Source organism: Hibiscus syriacus, unplaced genomic scaffold, assembly GCF_006381635.1.
Source record: "Hibiscus syriacus cultivar Baekdansim isolate YM2019G1 unplaced genomic scaffold, ASM638163v2 tig00110514_pilon, whole genome shotgun sequence".
Lineage (NCBI taxonomy): Eukaryota > Viridiplantae > Streptophyta > Magnoliopsida > Malvales > Malvaceae > Hibiscus > Hibiscus syriacus.
Window position 1 is genome coordinate 165,460 of NW_024062768.1, and position 19,314 is coordinate 184,773.

A 19,314-nucleotide genomic window follows, 5' to 3' on the forward strand; every position below is an offset into this window, starting at 1 on the left:
AAATATAATATAATATAAAATTAAATATAAAACCTCTTTGAAAAAATTAGAAGACGTCTACAGACATAAGATCACGTCTGCGCCGCGTAGATGTTATAAGAGCTTTTGTCTTCTAAAAGATAAACGGTCTACGAAACTTAATATTTACGCGTGATCTTCACGACATAGACATAAAAATTTTAAAAATTTTATACAATAAAAATAAACATCACCTTACCGTTTTGCCAACAATTTCTTTGACGAGACGATGTTCCTATTTTCATTTTTAATTTGTGATTTTAAAGTCACTCCCTACTTTTGTTTAAAATGAAATAATCATGACCGGTGGTAGTCCCATGGGGAGCCGTTGGATGTGTTTTTATTCGTTTCCATTGTTTATACATATGGATGTGGGCCCAACCCTATTTTTTCTCCATCATTCATCAACTCCATTGGACCTCATTCCAACTCTGTTCTCTGCTCCTTTGGTTTTTAATAGATAAATAGGAAAAGTAATTCTCGACGAGACAAGGCGACACATTCTCTTTCCATCCCAATTTGAGTTTCTTTAAGAAAACACAAGCCCACGCCCCTGCAGGTCTTACCTATTTTTAGCCTACTTTTTATCCTTGCTTTCTTTCTTCTTCTTCCTCCATTTTGTGTTTCTTACTCAAACTGAGAAAAAAAGGGAGTTTTATCTAGGGTTAGGGTTTAGAAAATAGAACAAGTATCGATGAAAAGATGGTCGATTTATTTATTTTTGTTTAACCGGTAACCCCAAGGGAGCTATGGGTTTTCAATAAAACGGGAGATAATCGCTGACTTTGGCCGTCGATTTTCGCTACAGTTGGTTGTTCCTTTTGTTGTTTACGTATGGCTGCTGCGAATCCTCAGCCACTGCAGGCGCGTCCGTTTGAGAACCACGCGCGGGGGACGATACAGATCGAGGAAGATGATGGGTACTACGAAGATAACGCTATGGATGACGTGATAGAAGCGAATGGAAACTCGGTGAATGTGGCTGAGCACGGAGCAGAAGTAATAGGCGGTGTAAATGGTGGCGGGGGCGCAGTTATGGCGTCCAGAACTAGCGAGCTTACTCTCTCTTTTGAAGGAGAAGTTTACGTGTTCCCTGCTGTTACACCCGAAAAGGTTTTTAGCCTTTTTCCCTCCTCTTTTAAATTTCTATTTATTGCTATATTATTTTTGTTTAATTTTAGCAATGAAATAATCATCTATCTTGTTGTTTCTAATTGTTTTTGCAAAGCAAATTGAAATATTTTTGTCAGATTTTTAATTTCTTATTTTGAAGTAATATTTTAGCTGGAACTGCAATGATGTGCCTTGTTTTATATAAATTCTTAAATATGATGTTTAATATGCGGAGGCGGAATTCATTTCTTAGAATAAGGTTGATGGGTTAATTTATTGATTGGCCAAAGTACTAATTTCATTGAATAGTTGGCCGTATGAATTTTGGAAGTAAATCAGCTGTATATTTGCTGATACCCAGTTATGATAACTTTTGTGAATTTGCTATCCTGATATAGCTAGAAGTTATATTTTTATAATTAGTGGGAATTTTAGGAAAGATGATGCATTCAAGTTAAAGTGTCCAAATCCAATTTGCTAGTTATGCTTTTTATTGTCCAATATGTGCACTAGATTTATTTTTGCCTCATTTTCATTTTGAGAAAGTAGTTGTTTTAATTGTATATGTGCTCCTTCTTCATCAGTCGAGTAATAAGTAATTTATTCCACAATTCTATTCTTTAAATGTGTTTCCTTTTATTGTAAATTAGTATACATGTTTATTTGATTGTATGAGACAGGTGCAAGCTGTTCTATTACTTCTAGGTGGTCGTGATATCCCCACTGGTGTTCCTACAATTGAAGTACCTTTTGATCAAAATAACAGGGTATTGCTGCTTTTGGAGTATTCATGAGTCAATGAGTAATTACATCTCAGTATTCATGTTTTTCATTTTGTTCCATGTACCACATTGGATAGGGTGTTTGTGATGGTCCAAAGCTCTCCAATCTTTCTAGACGAATAGCATCCTTGGTTAGGTTCCGTGAGAAAAGGAAAGAGAGATGTTTTGACAAGAAAATTAGGTATACAGTACGGAAAGAAGTTGCTCAGAGGTATGCCTATTTGTCCTTAATTTGTATAGATTTTCAGTTTAACATTTTGAACTTATGAAGTTGTTCTGTGATGTGGAAGTTAAAAGAGGAAATGACAACTATCCAGAAACTTTGGTGGTAGTGGATGTGCTATAGACATTTATTATAGGTTACTACCCTGAGAAATGCTCAGTAGAGGGAGCATTTGGTTATTTTAACTCCCATGTCTTCTTGTTTGTCTCTTGTCGAAGAGAGGCAGGCATAAAAGTAGTTGGGGACTTTGATGTCTGCTGTTTATATTGGTTATTTAATTTGACAATGTAATGGTCTGATTATATTCTTATTAGATCAATAAAATAGTAAGTATTAAATGTTCTCTACTTTTTTATTACGTATAAGAGTTGTAATGAATCAGCTAATAGTGGAGTTATAATCTTCTTCTCCTGTCGTTCTTGTAGGATGCATCGTAAAAATGGGCAGTTTGCGTCTTTAAAGGAAAGTACCAGTACTTCAAGCTGGAATTCCTCGCAAACTGACCTTCATGATGGTACTCGTTGTCTAGAAACTGTGTGAGTTCCAAACTTGCATGTTGCCAGGTTATTTGGATATATGTTTCATGTTGAACCTTTTTAAGAATAATGTCTTCAATGTGTTTTAGTGTCCGGAGATGTCAACATTGTGGTGTTAGTGAAAATAATACTCCAGCAATGCGTCGTGGTCCTGCTGGTCCAAGGACTTTATGTAATGCGTGTGGGCTTATGTGGGCTAATAAGGTCTGCTTGTTCCGATAGTTTTTTTTTATTAAGCATCATCTTGTGTAGTTATACTTCAGCATAGTCTTTGGAATGTTGGTGATGATAATCTTCAAATATCCTTGTTGTGAATTGTGATTAGTGGTTTTCTGCAACTTTTTGTTGAATGTACAGGGAACACTTAGAGATCTTAGTAAAGGAGGAAGGAGTCTTTCCATGGACCAACTGAGCCTGAGTTTGCGTCTTTAAAGGAAAGTACCAGTACTTCAAGCTGGAATTCTTCGCAAACTGACCTTCATGATGGTACTCGTTGTCTAGAAACTGTGTGAGTTCCAAACTTGCATGTTGCCAGGTTATTTGGATATATGTTTCATGTTGAACCTTTTTAAGAATAATGTCTTCAATGTGTTTTAGTGTCCGGAGATGTCAACATTGTGGTGTTAGTGAAAATAATACTCCAGCAATGCGTCGTGGTCCTGCTGGTCCAAGGACTTTATGTAATGCGTGTGGGCTTATGTGGGCTAATAAGGTCTGCTTGTTCCGATAGTTTTTTTTTATTAAGCATCATCTTGTGTAGTTATACTTCAGCATAGTCTTTGGAATGTTGGTGATGATAATCTTCAAATATCCTTGTTGTGAATTGTGATTAGTGGTTTTCTGCAACTTTTTGTTGAATGTACAGGGAACACTTAGAGATCTTAGTAAAGGAGGAAGGAGTCTTTCCATGGACCAAACTGAGCCTGTAAGTATCATGGGAATATTTTCAACTTTACAAATATTCTTCAATCTTTTCCTTACACATGCCGCTTTTGTCTAAGATTGTTGAATGGATTGCATTGTAGGGTATACATGAAACAACAATTGATGTCAAGCCTTCAATTATGGAAGGGAACTTCCCTGATAACCAGGATGAACGTGTATGGACACTCTTCTCCTTTGTGATCAAGATTTTTCAGGTGGCCGCTTGTAGCTTCATTCTAACATGTATGGAATTTCTTGCAGGGGAATCCTTCAAAAGATGTCATAGATGGATCCAATAATGCTTCTGTCAACCCAAATGAAGAAGTATGTTTTCTGATCCTAACTTGAATTCACATCTTATTTTCAAAAGAAAATTTTACACCACCTTTAGAAAGTTCATTTATATCTCATTTATTATCTATTCATGCTGCCTACTTTACCATGGCCCATGGATATTGACTAAAAGGCCAAATTCGTTTCTGTTGTACCTTTCCTGGATTGGCGATATCTGTTGGATTCTTTCTTGTATTTGTCTGGTTTGTCTCTGTTGAGTTGAACTTTATGGGGACATTCTCAAATCATAGATTTTGTGTTTTGGGTGGATATTTATTCAAAGAGTGAAGTAACTGACCCAGATTCAGCAGAGCAATTTTCAGAACTGAAATAAATTATTGAACCAGTCTAATAGTTAATCTATTCCCTTTCTTTTTAACTTGCATTTCCATATGGTGCAGGATTTGCATGAAAGTGCAGAAGATCTTAAAAACTCTTTGCCTGTGGGAATTGTTCATCCCCCTGCAGATGATGAGCAGGTAAAACATTTTGGCTCAATAGAGGCCTATAACATTAGTATCCACTGTCCCAACATCTCTTTCCTTTCAGATATACATTTACATGCATTCCAGACTGATAAAATAATACCTCATAATTTAGGTGTACAACATGCAGGAACCTTCGGTTGAGCTTGCTAATACCTCGGATACAGAAATCGAGATTCCTTCTAGCTTTGATTAGAAGGTTTGTAATTTGGATTTGATCCAACTATTTGAAGAGAAGAGAGTATTAGACACACATGTGTCCGGGTAGTTTCTCGTGTATTTGTGCTCGGTACAGTTGAAGAAAGTTTATGGTGTTTATACGGAGGCAAACGTAGCAGATTGTGTGGGCTGCAATGATTAGGAAACCAGCTTGACATTGAATCCTGTAGTACAGTAATCAGCTTGTGAATGGGGAAAATACATGGTGCTGCTTGCTTTCAGCTTACATTTTAGATGCTTTGGATTTAGGGTCACCTTGTTATATAATCTGTGTACATTTAATATGTTGTATAAATGGTTGAATGCTTGTACTCGTTTATGTAATTCTTTTAGGACTTTTAAAGATTATACAGATGCTTTTAAAATTGATGTGTTATCTATCTTTCACTGGTTATTTTTGGCAGTACAATGATGGGATTTGGAGATTTTGATTAAAGCCCAATAAGAAAACATGTTATTAGGAAGAGAAATATATACACACATGGAGTGCATTAGTAGACAATTAAATTTTCACAGGTAATGGCTTGTATTTTATCTGCTTAGATTTTTATACATATTCATTTTTCTAATCTTGTGAAATTTTTATTTTCAACAACAGTGGATTTAAGTGATAAGTAGTAAAATGCTACATCATTTTTATTCTAATTTAGTCGTATACCTACATTTATATTGACATTGCGTGAATATAATTATGCGTACCCAATATGTACACTTAAAAACGATATTATCTTGATAATGATTTGAAGATATATGATAAATTAAAATCTTCATGCTAGATATTGATGAATTAATTTCATATCTAGTTTAAATCTTTCTAAAATCACTTCAAAGACATCACCTTATTGATGACATAAAACCAAAGAAAATAAGTCATGTTTGTGTTAAAGAGATGTTTTGAACCTTAAATCCCTTTCATAAAGGTTCAGGGCTCAACCACTAAATTAGATTGACATTTTTTTTAAATATAATTTTATCAAATTTGATATTTAATTTAAATTGATTCAAGGTCTCAAAATATGATGTTGATCGAAAAGGTTCAAACCTGTAACATAGAAGTTGAATTGGGGTGAAAATTTATTAAATGTTTAATTAAAATTATATTTAAGTTGGACTATGTTTGTACGAACTAACTTATATCAAAGGTTAAAAGGAATTGTGTTTTTTCTAGAGATCACGGATTCGAGCACCAACAAATACAGCAAGTTGATTGATCATTCGTTGTTAAATGGTTGAAAATATTTGGAAAATATACTACTTAAAAACAAAATTAAGCTATAATATTTTTGAAGTAGGTTAAACTATGTCATAACCTTGAAATTATGTCACCAAGTTCAATTTTCTCTAGTAACAATTTAACATAATTTCCTTTAGTTTTATTAGTTTTATATGATTAATAAGGTGGCGTATGTGTTATTATCATGCAAAAGGATGAATATTTTAATTCTCTGAAGGAATTTCAAAATAAAAACAAAGTGATAAATAATGTTTCAATTTAATTTATATATGTGCACAACTTTTAAGTCGAAAGAAATTGGGCCAAAAAGCAGTAACCGGTTTAAACCCAGAGAGAATCCAATCGGTAACCAACTCTAAACCAGAATGTTCCAGAAGAAAGGTGGGATCCATCGGATATCAAGACAGGTGGGTGGCCCTAGGAAAATCGCAACTTCTTGACCAAGCAACAATACCCCTATATATAGCCTTACCTTACACGCTCTATTAAGCCTGCTGTAACTGTTTTCCATTGTAGATAGTTCACGCCTTTGACAAATTAACCTACGCTCTCCAAAAGATGCCTTGCGGAAGATCTGGATTCTGGAGGTGAGTATTTGCTCCTTGGATGAGATGCAAAAGGATGAATATTTTAATTCTCTGAAGGAATTTCAAAATAAAAACAAAGTGATAAATAATGTTTCAATTTAATTTATATATGTGCACAACTTTTAAGTCGAAAGAAATTGGGCCAAAAAGCAGTAACCGGTTTAAACCCAGAGAGAATCCAATCGGTAACCAACTCTAAACCAGAATGTTCCAGAAGAAGGGGGATCCATCGGATCAGACAGGTGGGTGGCCCTAGGAAATCGCAACTTCTGACCAAGCAACAATACCCCTATATATAGCCTTACCTTACACGCTCTATTAAGCCTGCTGTAACTGTTTTCCATTGTAGATAGTTCACGCCTTTGACAAATTAACCTACGCTCTCCAAAAGATGCCTTGCGGAAGATCTGGATTCTGGAGGTGAGTATTTTGCTCCTTTGTATATTATAAGGGCATCTCCAATGCATTTCAAAGTGAGAAAATTTTTAATTTAAAGATAAATGTCAACTCTAATCTATATCTAGACTAAAGTTTGAAATGTGGAGATGTTACAACAATACTCTATAGTATTGTAACTCATCTATAGAGTACGGTCTATTTTTGTTTTTTTTTTTTTTATTAATTTATGTAATGAATATTTTAATTTAAAGAATTAAAATATATAATTATATAAATTATGTTTTTTTTTTCATTAGGTAAAATCCAAGTTTTGACTGATCTATTCTCTATTGATTTTATATAATCAAATAATGATGCTGAAATGTTGATTTTCGAGGAAGGTATCATCACGTCCTGCTGCTCGTGCGCCAGCGAGCAATGCTCCTTCAAGGCCTGGTATTTTTCTTTATTGATTTGTATGAGTAATAGAATTTGTTGGTTTTAACGTTTTGGCCTAGAAGTAAATTAAATTTTCTGTTCCGGGATCCGAATTTCTAGTGGTTGACCATAATGTTGAGGAGTTGGAAGTCGACTTCTTTTGCAAATCTTATTTCCCGCATAGAATCAAGGGAATCCAGCAGGAAGAGGAATGGAGCCCCTGCATATCATTGAGCATTGTGTATTCCATTTGTACTTTTTCGTCGATCCGTAGCCCATCGCTAGAGTAGAGCCTATAGTTTTCGTCGATCCGTACGTTTGTTTTCTTAGTTTTCATTAGGTAAAATCCAAGTTTTGACTGATCTGTTCTCTATTAATTTTGACTTCTTTTGCAAATCTTATTTCCCGCTTAGAATCAAGGGAATCCAGTAGAAAGAGGAATGGAGCCCCTGCATATCATTGAGCATTGTGTATTTTCCATTTGTACTTTTTTGTCATCTGTAGCCCATCTCTAGAGTAGAGCCTGTAGTTTTCGTCGATCCGTACGCTTTTTTTTTTTCTTAGTTTTCATTAGGTAAAATCCAAGTTTTGACTGATCTATTCTCCATTGATTTTATATAATCAAATAATGATGCTGAAATGTTGATTTTAGAGGAAGGTCATTCTCACGTCCTGCTGCTCGTGCGCCAGCGAGCAATGCTCCTTCAAGGCCTGGTATTTTTCTTTATTGATTTGTTTGAGTAATAGTATTTGTTGGTTTTAACGTTTTGGCCTAGAAGTAAATTAAATTTTCTGTTCTGGGATCCGAATTTCTAGTGGTTGACCATAATGTTGAGGAGTTGGAAGTCGACTTCTTTTGCAAATCTTATTTCCCGCATAGAATCAAGGGAATCCAGTAGGAAGAGGAATGGAGCCCCTGCATATCATTGAGCATTGTGTATTCCATTTGTACTTTTTCTCCTGTAGGATTTGCTAAATTGGCATTTGTTTGAAACATAGTCTTGGAAGTTATATTTTGTGTATTTTAATAAATTGTTTACGTTGTCTGGAGATGTACATTGAGCATAGTTGGGTTTTGCTTGTTGCAGCTAGTTCTGCCCCTCCCCCAGCACCTGTGCAGAAGGGAAATGGATTTGGTGCTGCAATTGTAGATGGTCAGTCAAAAGATTTGCTTGGAATTATAATTTCTTATAGCTATTGTGTTGACATCCAATGTGCTGTACTTTTAACTTTTTCTGTTTTTATGCGCAGGTATTGGATGGGGTGTTGGGACTGCTATGGCTCACAGAGCAGTTGATGCCATTGTTGGCCCTTGTGTCATCAAACACGAGACTGTTGCTTCATCAGAACCAGCTGCTGCTGCAGCTCCCACACCGAAACCAAACACGAACAATCTTATGAACTCGGATGCTTGGGTGATCAATCCAAAGCTCTAAGTGATGTATGTATATATATATATTTCTACCTTTGTTTTCATCTGTTAATCCGCTGTATCAAATGATTCTATCGAAGTTCTTTTGGGTGGAATTGTCATTACTTACCATGCATTTGAGACAAATGCTTGTTGGTTCGGTTGCAGCGTTTGACCACCTATGGAAGCGACATTAGCAAATGCCAATTCTACATGGATATGCTGAAAGAATGTCGCAGGAGCTCTGGTGCTGCGTTGGATGATTGATGATGTCAAAGAACGAATATCTCCAATCAATTTAGATGTTATTAGGCGTGTCTTTTTAGTTCGTCTATATTGTTATATTGTCCCAACCAGTGTTTTAAAAGGAGGCGTCCTAAGGCGATCAATTACTCGAGAGCCTTAATTTTTGAGGCGTTTTGAGACGAGGGATTTACGTACGCGAGACGTTTAATTTTACAAAACATTTGTAAATATTTTATAACCATACCTCAAACACAAAACAATTTAATAATTAACTTAATAAGCAAAAACACCAAGTAGCATATGTCATATTGTATCTCAAAAAGATAAATAAAAAATATCATCAATAATCAAAATGTATAAAACTCATCATCATCGTCATCAACATCAATCTCAAGCACTTCTTCGTCATTATCTTCGAAAAGTCCAATATCTTGTTCTATCTCTTCATCATCGTCTTCATCAATCAAATTTAGTCCAGTAGAGGGCCTTCTATGAGTGGAGGTTTGGGCAAGACCCTTTCCTCTATCTCTTGAGTTTGAACTTCAAATTGATTAAAAGAATTATTATTATGAATTTAAAATTTTAAAAAATAAAGTTCATGTAAATTAAATAAATCACCTTGAATTTGAGTTTGAGTATCTAAGCAAACGTAAAGTTTAAATGCTAAAAATGCATATTTTCCTTGAGAAAAAAAAACTCAAAACTAAGGTTGATGACATGGCAGGAAGCGATAGGTTGTAAAGAGAGGAGATAGGATATATCATTCACCTCACAAGAAATATAAAAGGATAAGCATATCCATACTTCAGAAGTGAAAATGAATAGCAGTATTCTCCAATCCCTTGCTTCAAAATCACCCCTACCAACCAACCTTCTTCTTCTGAAACCCTCGTCTTCGCCAACATGTAATTACCTATCTTTTCCTCGCCGTCGTCGACGGTTGCCCAAAGTTTATAACAGCACCGTCGATAATAACAGTGAGGCCGCAAAACCACCAGTTCCACCGCCAGTAAGACCGCCGTCAGATACTCTTCAAATTCGGTTCAAAAGAGGGTCAAGAAGGCGTCGGCAGCTCTGGGAAGAAGGTGCCCGGGGAGAAGGGCAAAGGATGAATTCAAAGGCTGCAGCTGAAGCAGCTCCGAAGAAATGGGAGGAAATGAGCATGACGGAGAAGGCTTTAGAGTTGTACGTTGGAGAGAATGGTTTGTTGTTCTGGCTCAACAAGTTTGCGTATGCTTCGATTTTCATCGTAATCGGGGCTTGGATAGTTTTCCGGTTTGTTGGACATGCTCTCAATCTTTACCAACTTGATTCTCCTCTTGCTCCCACCTCCATGTTCAACGGTTCTTGATCCATACCACACTGATATCCATATGTCTGAAATGGGTCATTGTACATGAATCGCTAAAAGCATCGCCTCATCGCCTCTCGTCGCCTCCGACGACTGAATCGCCGCCTCATGTATTCGTCGTCGCCTTGATGGTCGGAAGCTTTCTTCTGAACGCCTCGCCTAGCGCCTCAGGCGCGCTTTTTAAAACACTGGTCCCAACTATTGGTGGGAGAGTGATGCTATCTAGCTCTAAGAATGTGTCACGGAGAATAATCGAACCGTGCTAGACTTAGTTTCCAACCAGAACTTTATGCATTTTTATTGTGAACTTTTCCTCGATATGCCTTCCGATTTCATTGAATAATTTAAAATGATTACAAAGTAATATTTGTTTAGAATATTTGTTAATTATTGATAAACGTTGCAGAGTTCTTAAAACTTTCAGAATGATAACATTTCCTTTTATAATTGAGATGTTTGATAAGTTTATATTTTTTGTTTTCTTGTTTTTTGCGATTATAGTTATGGTCATATGTTTAGCATAAACGTCGTCTATCATGCATCAAACATATCTTACAAGAGTTTTAGCATAACTTTAATATGTAAAGTATATCTTACAGGCACTTTTACATTATCAATCATAGCAAAGTTGCAATATCGAATATATAGTAATCATGTTATGTAGGTATATTAACACAGAGAATATACATTGAATATATTTTGTAAGTAATTCAACGTATCGAACATATAACAATCACGTAATACAAAGATTTAAATATTAAAGTGTTACTTTTTCAAAATTTTGAATTTTTAACGAGATAATTATTAAATATAAAATATTAATAAAATCCAAATTTGTTAAATTGGAGGTTTTATTTAATCATTTTATAAGTTTATAGACAATAAACATAATTACTTTAATATAGAAGGGATCAATAAAAATAGGATTTTTTATATATATTTACATCATTTATAAATTTATCTCTTTGTGATTTTTCTCTCTCAACTATTAATAGGCATAAATAATTCTTTTTTATCTACAATTAGTAGATTGAATATAATAAAGGACTGGAAAGTCGATTTTAAAAACCAAGATTTAAAATTAAGATTCTTTTAAAGTTGTTGATGGACCTTAATATTCGTTAGCATTAACGACTTCACCATCAGAAGAATATTAATAGATAATGGAAGGGCGGTAAAAGTATTACAAAGAATTAGCTTTATAGAGAATGAAAGGTTAGAAGAACAGTTGGAATGTTGTGGGCTATTGATGAATTCTCAAACCATACCATCACAGTTGCGCAAAGTGAATATGTGGGTGATGGAATCATTGCTTGATAAGATATGGGATGAAAAATGGATTGAGTTTCCAATATTTTAGGTATTAGGTTCTTCAATCGGTGACAAAGGATGTGTGACGGCACACTGAAAACAGGATAATGGTCCATGGTGGCAAGGGGTTGATGGTGAGCAATTTAGAGGCCTTGGCAGTCAGATTTACGGTTCATGAGATGAATGGATGGAGGTGAACTCGCTGTCAGTAAAGCATAATAATAGGTAGGGGACTAGCTTTGACATTACCCGTTTAGACGAGATGGTGCCGGGTTTTTTTCGATCTGGTTAGGGTCAATGAGATAGAGACGAAACCAGGGAGTATTTGGTGTGCGGTTCAACCTCTAAAAATTCCATATTTTAAATTTTATTTTATATTAATTATCTACTTTCATATTCTTTAAGTTTTTATAATTTTATATTCTTAATTTCTTAATTTAACTTTTTAATTTCGTATCTATATAAATTTATATATTCGTCCCAAAATGAGATAAGACTGAGTTACTTTAGTTTAGTTCAACGTGAAAGGTAATGAGTTGAATATGACGGTGTTGGTGAGTAGCAAAGATAGTCGAAGTGAGCTAAATAGAGCATTGTTTGGGGGAGTCAGAAAGGTGAGGACGGCCTCTAATCAACAGGCCTACGAGACAAACATTATTAATATTTTAATTTTTTTATTTTAATTTATAATATCAAAAATATTCTTTAACGTTTATCAAAATTGTTATTTTGACTTCTATATGTTTTTTTATACTTTAGCCCTTAACATTTCACTTTGGGACAAAAGGCTCCCTCCATAAATGAAAATCATTAGTTAAGACATTATTAATGCTCCAAAATAGGAGTCTTTTAACCAAAAATGAAACATTGAGAGTTAAAGTACCCTAGAAAAAAAAAGAATAAAGGAAAAATGATTATTCTGTCAAATGATAGGGGTTTTTTGTCCTAAAATAAAATGAGTGGGGGCTAAAATGCTCCAAAAAATAGGACAGAGGATAAAATGAACATTTTGATAAACATTGAGGGTTAATTTTGATATTATGCTTATTTAAAAATATTTCCTTCATATTTTATCAAAGCTTATGATTAATGATGAATATTATGAAATACATATATAAAGTAATAGTATGCAAAATGTGAATATAATAAAATACAAAAAAAGTGAATTGTTTATTCAATTCAACATAGTTTAATTAAGAAAAAATTAATTTTTCTATAACTAAATTTTTTAAGTTTAAATTAAATGTAATATATTATAGTTTAGATTTAAAAAGATATACAAAATCAAGGGCTTAACTTACTTATTATAATATATATTTTATATAATTTAAACTTTGTTATGTATATTTTTTGTCATGATTAATGCTGAATTTAAATGAATTTGATACTAAACAGAGTTAATATATTTTAAATACATTTTTTTATTTTTAATATTAACATTTAAAATAAAATAGTTAATAACATTTATTGGGTGGCTTCTTTTTCCACTTGTGTATATAATTTCTTGTTATGACACCATAATTTAAGGATCTATGTGCAAGAATTGGATATGAATGAAAAGTATAAAATAATTATATTTTTAATTTAGTTTAAATAGAGTTAAATTATTAGGATCTACTTTGATAAAACATTTTTAGTTCATTCATTTTATTTTTTTCGTTTGAAAATATGTATACCATTTTGATCCGTAACACTTCACAAATAAATGTAATAATAAAATAATTTTGGTCTCCTTATCCACTTAACATTGTAAACACTACAAGAAATTTCTACTATTGTCTATTAGTAGCATTTTGGTGACAAAATAAATAATCGTAGCATTAGATTAAAAAAAAGATATACAATTATGATAAAAGTTAAAATTGTCATAATAAACAAACCTGTATAACATATGGTGACAAAATAAATTTATTACTAATTTTTGTCACAAATATTTCCCTCCAATTTTTTGGCGCCAAATTGAAGGCATATAGTGACAACTTTTGTAACTAGAAGTTTTAGTAACTATGACAAAAAAGTTGTCACAACAAATAATGAGATTTAGATTTGTTGTGACAAATTTTGTTTGTAATTATATGTTTTAATTATAGTAACAAAATGTATAGTCACAAATGATTATCTCCAATTTTTGGTAAAAACAAAATCATATAGTGACATATTTTGTAACTATAAACTATAATTATTGTTACAAAAAAATTTGTCACAACAAATATTGAGATTCAAGTTTTTAGTAAAAACAATGTTTTTCGTTATATGTTTTAATTATAATGACAAAATATATTGTCACAAAGATTTTCCCCCATATTTTTTGCGCCAAAAAAATTATATAATGACAAATTTTGTAACTATAAGTGTTAATAATTATTACAAAAAAACATTAACACAAAAAATAATGATATTCGCGTTTTTGTGACAAATTATATTTGTAGTTATAAATTTTAACTATAGTGATAACATATATTCATTGTCATAACTATTTTTCTCCATTTTTTTATTTCAAAAGTTATATTAACAATTTTTATAATTATAATTTATAGTTATTGTTATAGAAAAAATCATCACATCAAATAATAAAATTCAAGTTTTTTGTAATAAATTATTTTTGTACTTATATATTTTAATCTTTATGAAAAATTATACTATTAAAACCATTTCTCCATATTTTTTAATGTCAAAATTGTTATATAGTAATAAAATATATTGTCATACAGATTTTCCTCCATATTTTTTTTTGCATTAGAAAAATCATATAGTAATTTTTTTTGTAACTATAAGTGTTTATAATTATTACAAAAAACATTGTCACAAAAAATAATAGTATTCACATTTTTATGAGAAATTATACTTGTAGTTATAAATTTTAATTATAGTGATAACATATATTGTAATAAATATTTTTCTCCACATTTTTTGTTTCAAAAAGCTATATTAATAAGTTTTGTAATTATAATTTATAGTTATTGTTATAGAAAAAATTATCACATCAGATAATAAAATTCAAGTTTTTTGTAATCAATTATTTTTTATTTATATATTTTAATCCTTATGAAAAATTATACTATAAAAAATTTATCCCTATTTTTTGGTGCCAAAAATGTTATCCTTATTTTTTGGTGCCAAAAATGTTATATAGTAAAAATTTTATAGTTATTGTTATAGAAACATTATAACAATAAAAAAATTATTTTTTAATTAATAAATGATTTTAGTTTTTTATGAAAAAAATATGTTTGTAGTTATACATTTTGATTATAATGAGAAAATATAATAATTTATTATAAAAATAAAATGTTCATAAAAGTCAAATTTTTGTGACATATATAATTCAATGGCATTTTCAAATAAAATATAATAACAAAATATATTACCAAAATGTTTTCATTTATTTTTTACGAAGCTAGTTTAAAATAAAAGATAATTAAAAAATATATTATCAAAATAGTTAAAATGAAAATTAAATTTCTAAAAAATTGAACAAAATATATTAACCAAAGTAGGAGAAATTTCCTATTATTTTTTTACATTAAGTTTAGGTGAAGTTTACTTCCGTCAATCATGTTATATTCACTACAAAGTTCTTCTTAGTTGTATAACTACTTTTTACAATTTTTTAAACAGTTTCATAATGGTTAACGATAGAATCATTGATTAAAGGGTCTATTGAATGCAACAATAATTCGATGGCTAAATTGATATTTTCAATGTTTTCATTTATTTTTTACGAAGCTAGTTTAAAATAAAAGATAATAAAAAAATATATTATCAAAATAGTTAAAATGAAAATTAAATTTCTAAAAAATTGAACAAAATATATTAACCAAAGTAGGAGAAATTTCCTATTATTTTTTTACATTAAGTTTAGGTGAAGTTTACTTCCGTCAATCATGTTATATTCACTACAAAGTTCTTCTTAGTTGTATAACTACTTTTTACAATTTTTTATTAAACAGTTTCATAATGGTTAACGATAGAAATCATTGATTAAAGGGTCATATTGAATGCAACAATAATTCGATGGCTAAATTGATATTTTCACAAAAGTACAAGAGCCTTAGGTATCTTTTTGTTGAAAATTAAACTAAATTAAAGAAATAAAATAAATATTAATCGGGTATCGATGACCTGAAAATAATGGTATTGAGTTTTATGGTTACTCGACTTACGGGTACCCGCATATTACTGGCTAAGACATGAACCAAGATTTAGACACTCAAAAATCTCAAATACTTGAAAAAGAGAGTACCTAAATATAAACACCCCTAACTAATACAGATGATAAAAAAAATCATGTATTTAATAAAATTATGGAGTTGTTTTTATTAATGAGAAATAAATGTATTTTTATATAAATTTACTTAAATGTTATTATGTTCAACTCTAATTATTTTATTTCAACCCTACGTATCATTTTGGATGAAAGCTAGATGTTTTAAGTTTAATGGGTTGGAGTTGTCTTATGTATTTTTTTCACAAAAAACTTTTATATTTGATGTTTAAATATAAGTTAATTATGACAAAATGCACTTCTCGTGATGAAATGGTTAATTGATTGTGACAAATATTTTATTGCGATAAGTTAATTATATTAACGAAATTTCATTATTACAATAAATATTATACAATGGTAACGAACACAATTTTGTCACAATATACTTTACACAACAAGGTTGTTCTAACAAACATGATAACTAATAAAATTGACCAGAATAAATATATCGTGACAAATTTAGTACTTTTAGTGATAAATAATTTTGTTGAAACAATTCTTGTAGTGAAATGTTATACCAACTGAGCTACTAGACCAATAATATTGCTATATAAAATTCATTATTATTCTAAAATTATTACATTCAAATTTTTATTATTTTTTAAAATCAACTACTAGCATTATAGATCATAGATACAAAACAATGACATACAGATTTTGATTGTGGTAAAATATAATAAAATATATAAGTGAATTATTTATCCAAATTAACCATCCTATTTTACATGAATTTTAGCATTTCATATATCAATCATATCTTGTAGACACTTTGACATGCATTTCATATATCAAAATATTTAATATATATCAAATATCAATCATGTCATATAGGTATATTAACATACAGAACATACATCAAACATATTATACAAGTATTCTGACATATCGAACATATATCAATCATGTCATATACGAACAAACTTCTTTTGTCCCATTACCATGCTCTAATTGTGCTCCACCTATTATTTTTTACATATGTTTTTTTACTAACTTTTTTATTTTTACAATAATACAAACGTTAACAACAGCCACAATATGCAACAAACGTGATTAACACAAACGTTAACTTCAATCATAATCTGCAACAAACGTGATTAATCAACAAGGTGATGACGACGGGTACTAAGGTGTTTGCTCTAACCAACTGACCTACAATATTTTAAAAATATTATTAATATTTTAAATTTATTTATTATTTTAAAAATATTTCCTTCATGCTTTTATCAAAATTGTCTTTATAATGCATTGACCATTTTGATCTGTAACACTTCTCAAATAAATGTAATAATATAATTATTTTGGTCTCCTTATCCACTTAACATTTTTAATGTTATAAAATTATTATTGGTCTATGTAAGGCTTTAACTCAAGACCTTATGCTCATAATACCAACGCTATAACAACTGAGCTACAAGACCAATAATATTGTTGTAGATGCTCTTTTTGTCCAGGGTTTCATTCGAGTTTCGTTTGGGTTTATATATTATTATAATTATGTATATGTTATATTATTATTAGTTATATAAGGATTAATTATTAGTTATTATTATCAAGTTGTGCATGTGTCTATCTATATATATATTATCATTAGTGTCGCAACCGTCTTTCGGTTGGGCCCGGAATTGGGCTTCGACTTGAAAAATGTGAATTGGAGTCGCCACCGATCATTTTAAAACGAATATTAGGCTGATCGGACACCATCTTACCTGATCTACGTTTTACCAAAATCGCTTCGGGTTCGGGAGTCGGTTACAGTCAAGGAAGGATTAGCACCCTCGTTCTGCCCTTTCGGTACCAATTAATTTGTCGGTGGTCTTAATCGCGAAAATTAAAAAATTAAATTAAAATTTAAAAATTCAATTCGAATTAATTATCTCTGAGTATCCCTAAAAAGCCAAAAATGTTAGATAAGAAAAAAAATTAATGCTAAATAAATGAAAAGGAAAGAAAAATAATAATAATAATAATAATAATAATAAAAATAACAAAAACATTAAATAAATCAGAAATAAAAAATAATAAAAATAATAAAGGAAATGAAAAGAAAACAAATCAAAATTACGAGTAAATAAAAAAGCTTAAAGGATAAGATTGAAAGAAATCAAAATTTATGAATCAAATGGATGCTAAAAATTAGTTTAATGACTAGAATGTGAGAGTTAAAAAACCAGAGTAATTCATATGTAATTTATCCATAATAGTTGAAGGACATAGGAAGAGTTTTACCCAAGTCCAACTTCACGTGCTCATCATGATAGCCAGAGAAAGAGCAATATAAGGGGCATTCTCCATCGTGAATTCCTTTGTGCTTTTTAACAAATTTGAAAAGCGATTTGGCTTTGTTGAGAAGGCGACGTGCATAAGCTTGACCAACACTTCTAAAGACGATAGAAGAAGCAGCCATTGCGGTTGAGGTTTCAGCTGCAATCTCTGTTCCAGGCACGATCTCATTAATTTGCAACACGGTTCTTGGCATCTTCATATTCTCCGATCTTACCCAACATTTATGATCTTTATCAGGGTCACCAACTTGAACGAACAATTTGTTCTTTCCGCTAGCACATTTTAGAAAGTAATCGGTGCCCCAACGAAAAGCTGCGTAAAATTTTCGACTCCCCAGCTGAATGAAGCTCGTTTTTGTAAGCAATGGCGGACCATGCCAGGGTGGTGATGGTAAGGCCATTGGTAACCCAAACTTCACGTTGTCTCCTGTATCGTAGTACCCTCCTCTATGTTTCTCCTGTTTTTTTATTTTTTTTACCATGGTTACTGACTCGACCACCACCATCAATCATCTAGTTCTGTCTTCTGTCATGGCTGCCAAATGCTTGTGGATATGCTTCAATGGAAGTAGCAGAGGCGAAAGTTTCTTTCAGTTTTCTTTTGTTTTAGAGCTCCGTAAGTTGATTGGAGGACCGGAACTTGATGAGAAATTTAAGAGAGCATGGACCATTGGTGTTTGGTTAATTAGAGAAGTTTCGATCAAGATCCATCACTGTGACCCCAACTTTACAAAGCATTGCATAGTGTTCAATCTCAGATTCCCTCAGCGAGGGACAATTTGTTTGAAATGGTAATACGCCCCCCTTTGAATGTGATTACATGGATATTTATAGTAGAAAAGGGACTCTATTTTTAGGAGTCCTAATGGCATACAAATTGCTCTTTTAATGTTTGTTGGTGGTTGCCTTGCGAGTCCTTGCGCCGGATAGTTCGGCATGAAAATAGGAGGTGCGAGTGAGGAAGAGTCCTCATGAGAAACGGTGCCTGCTTGCTAAGTTTGAAAACCCTAGCCCCGGGTTGATTCGGTGTTGAGGGCTTGGACCAGTTCACGCGAGTTGTAGCTGGTTGACCAGTTCGTACGTGCTACCGGGCCACTCGTAATCCTGATACAGAAAATGAACAAATGTATTAGTTTAATAATAATAATAATTGTACAATATATATATACAATATAA

The 19,314-nt window shown here is 31.7% G+C and overlaps 2 protein-coding genes and 1 pseudogene across 3 annotated transcripts; all 3 read left to right on the top strand.

Moving 5' to 3' along the window:
- The first annotated feature begins 502 nt into the window (after positions 1–502).
- Positions 503–4,959, top strand: LOC120130135 (GATA transcription factor 24-like). 2 transcript variants are annotated; one of them, XM_039147456.1, is made up of 10 exons: positions 503–1,131; positions 1,812–1,898; positions 1,991–2,124; positions 2,562–2,672; positions 2,762–2,876; positions 3,538–3,597; positions 3,698–3,772; positions 3,858–3,920; positions 4,331–4,408; positions 4,545–4,959. In XM_039147456.1, the coding sequence occupies exons 1-10, from the start codon at positions 853–855 to the stop codon at positions 4,608–4,610; spliced, it is 1,068 nt and encodes a 355-aa protein (XP_039003387.1). In that variant the 5' UTR covers positions 503–852; the 3' UTR covers positions 4,611–4,959. The 2 variants fall into 2 exon arrangements, with proteins under 2 accessions (XP_039003387.1, XP_039003388.1); XM_039147457.1 differs by lacking the exons at positions 4,331–4,408; positions 4,545–4,959 and having other exon boundaries at positions 504–1,131; positions 3,848–4,049.
- Positions 4,960–6,788: 1,829 nt separating this feature from the next.
- Positions 6,789–9,109, top strand: LOC120130124 (annotated as a pseudogene).
- A 617-nt stretch (positions 9,110–9,726) lies between these two features.
- LOC120130123 lies at positions 9,727–10,590 on the top strand. Its single transcript, XM_039147450.1, has one exon. It carries the CDS (start codon positions 9,745–9,747, stop codon positions 10,276–10,278), a length of 534 nt encoding a protein of 177 aa, XP_039003381.1. The 5' UTR covers positions 9,727–9,744; the 3' UTR covers positions 10,279–10,590.
- Positions 10,591–19,314: the final 8,724 nt, after the last annotated feature.

Bases quoted from the DNA above. Each gene is read 5' to 3' on its own strand.
- LOC120130135 (XM_039147456.1), top strand. From the start codon at position 853: ATGGCTGCTGCGAATCCTCAGCCACTGCAGGCGCGTCCGTTTGAGAAC. The intron at 3,773-3,857 runs GTATGGACACTC...AATTTCTTGCAG, and splicing joins CTGATAACCAGGATGAACGT to GGGAATCCTTCAAAAGATGT. The intron at 3,921-4,330 runs GTATGTTTTCTG...CATATGGTGCAG, and splicing joins CTGTCAACCCAAATGAAGAA to GATTTGCATGAAAGTGCAGA.
- LOC120130123 (XM_039147450.1), top strand. From the start codon at position 9,745: ATGAATAGCAGTATTCTCCAATCCCTTGCTTCAAAATCACCCCTACCA.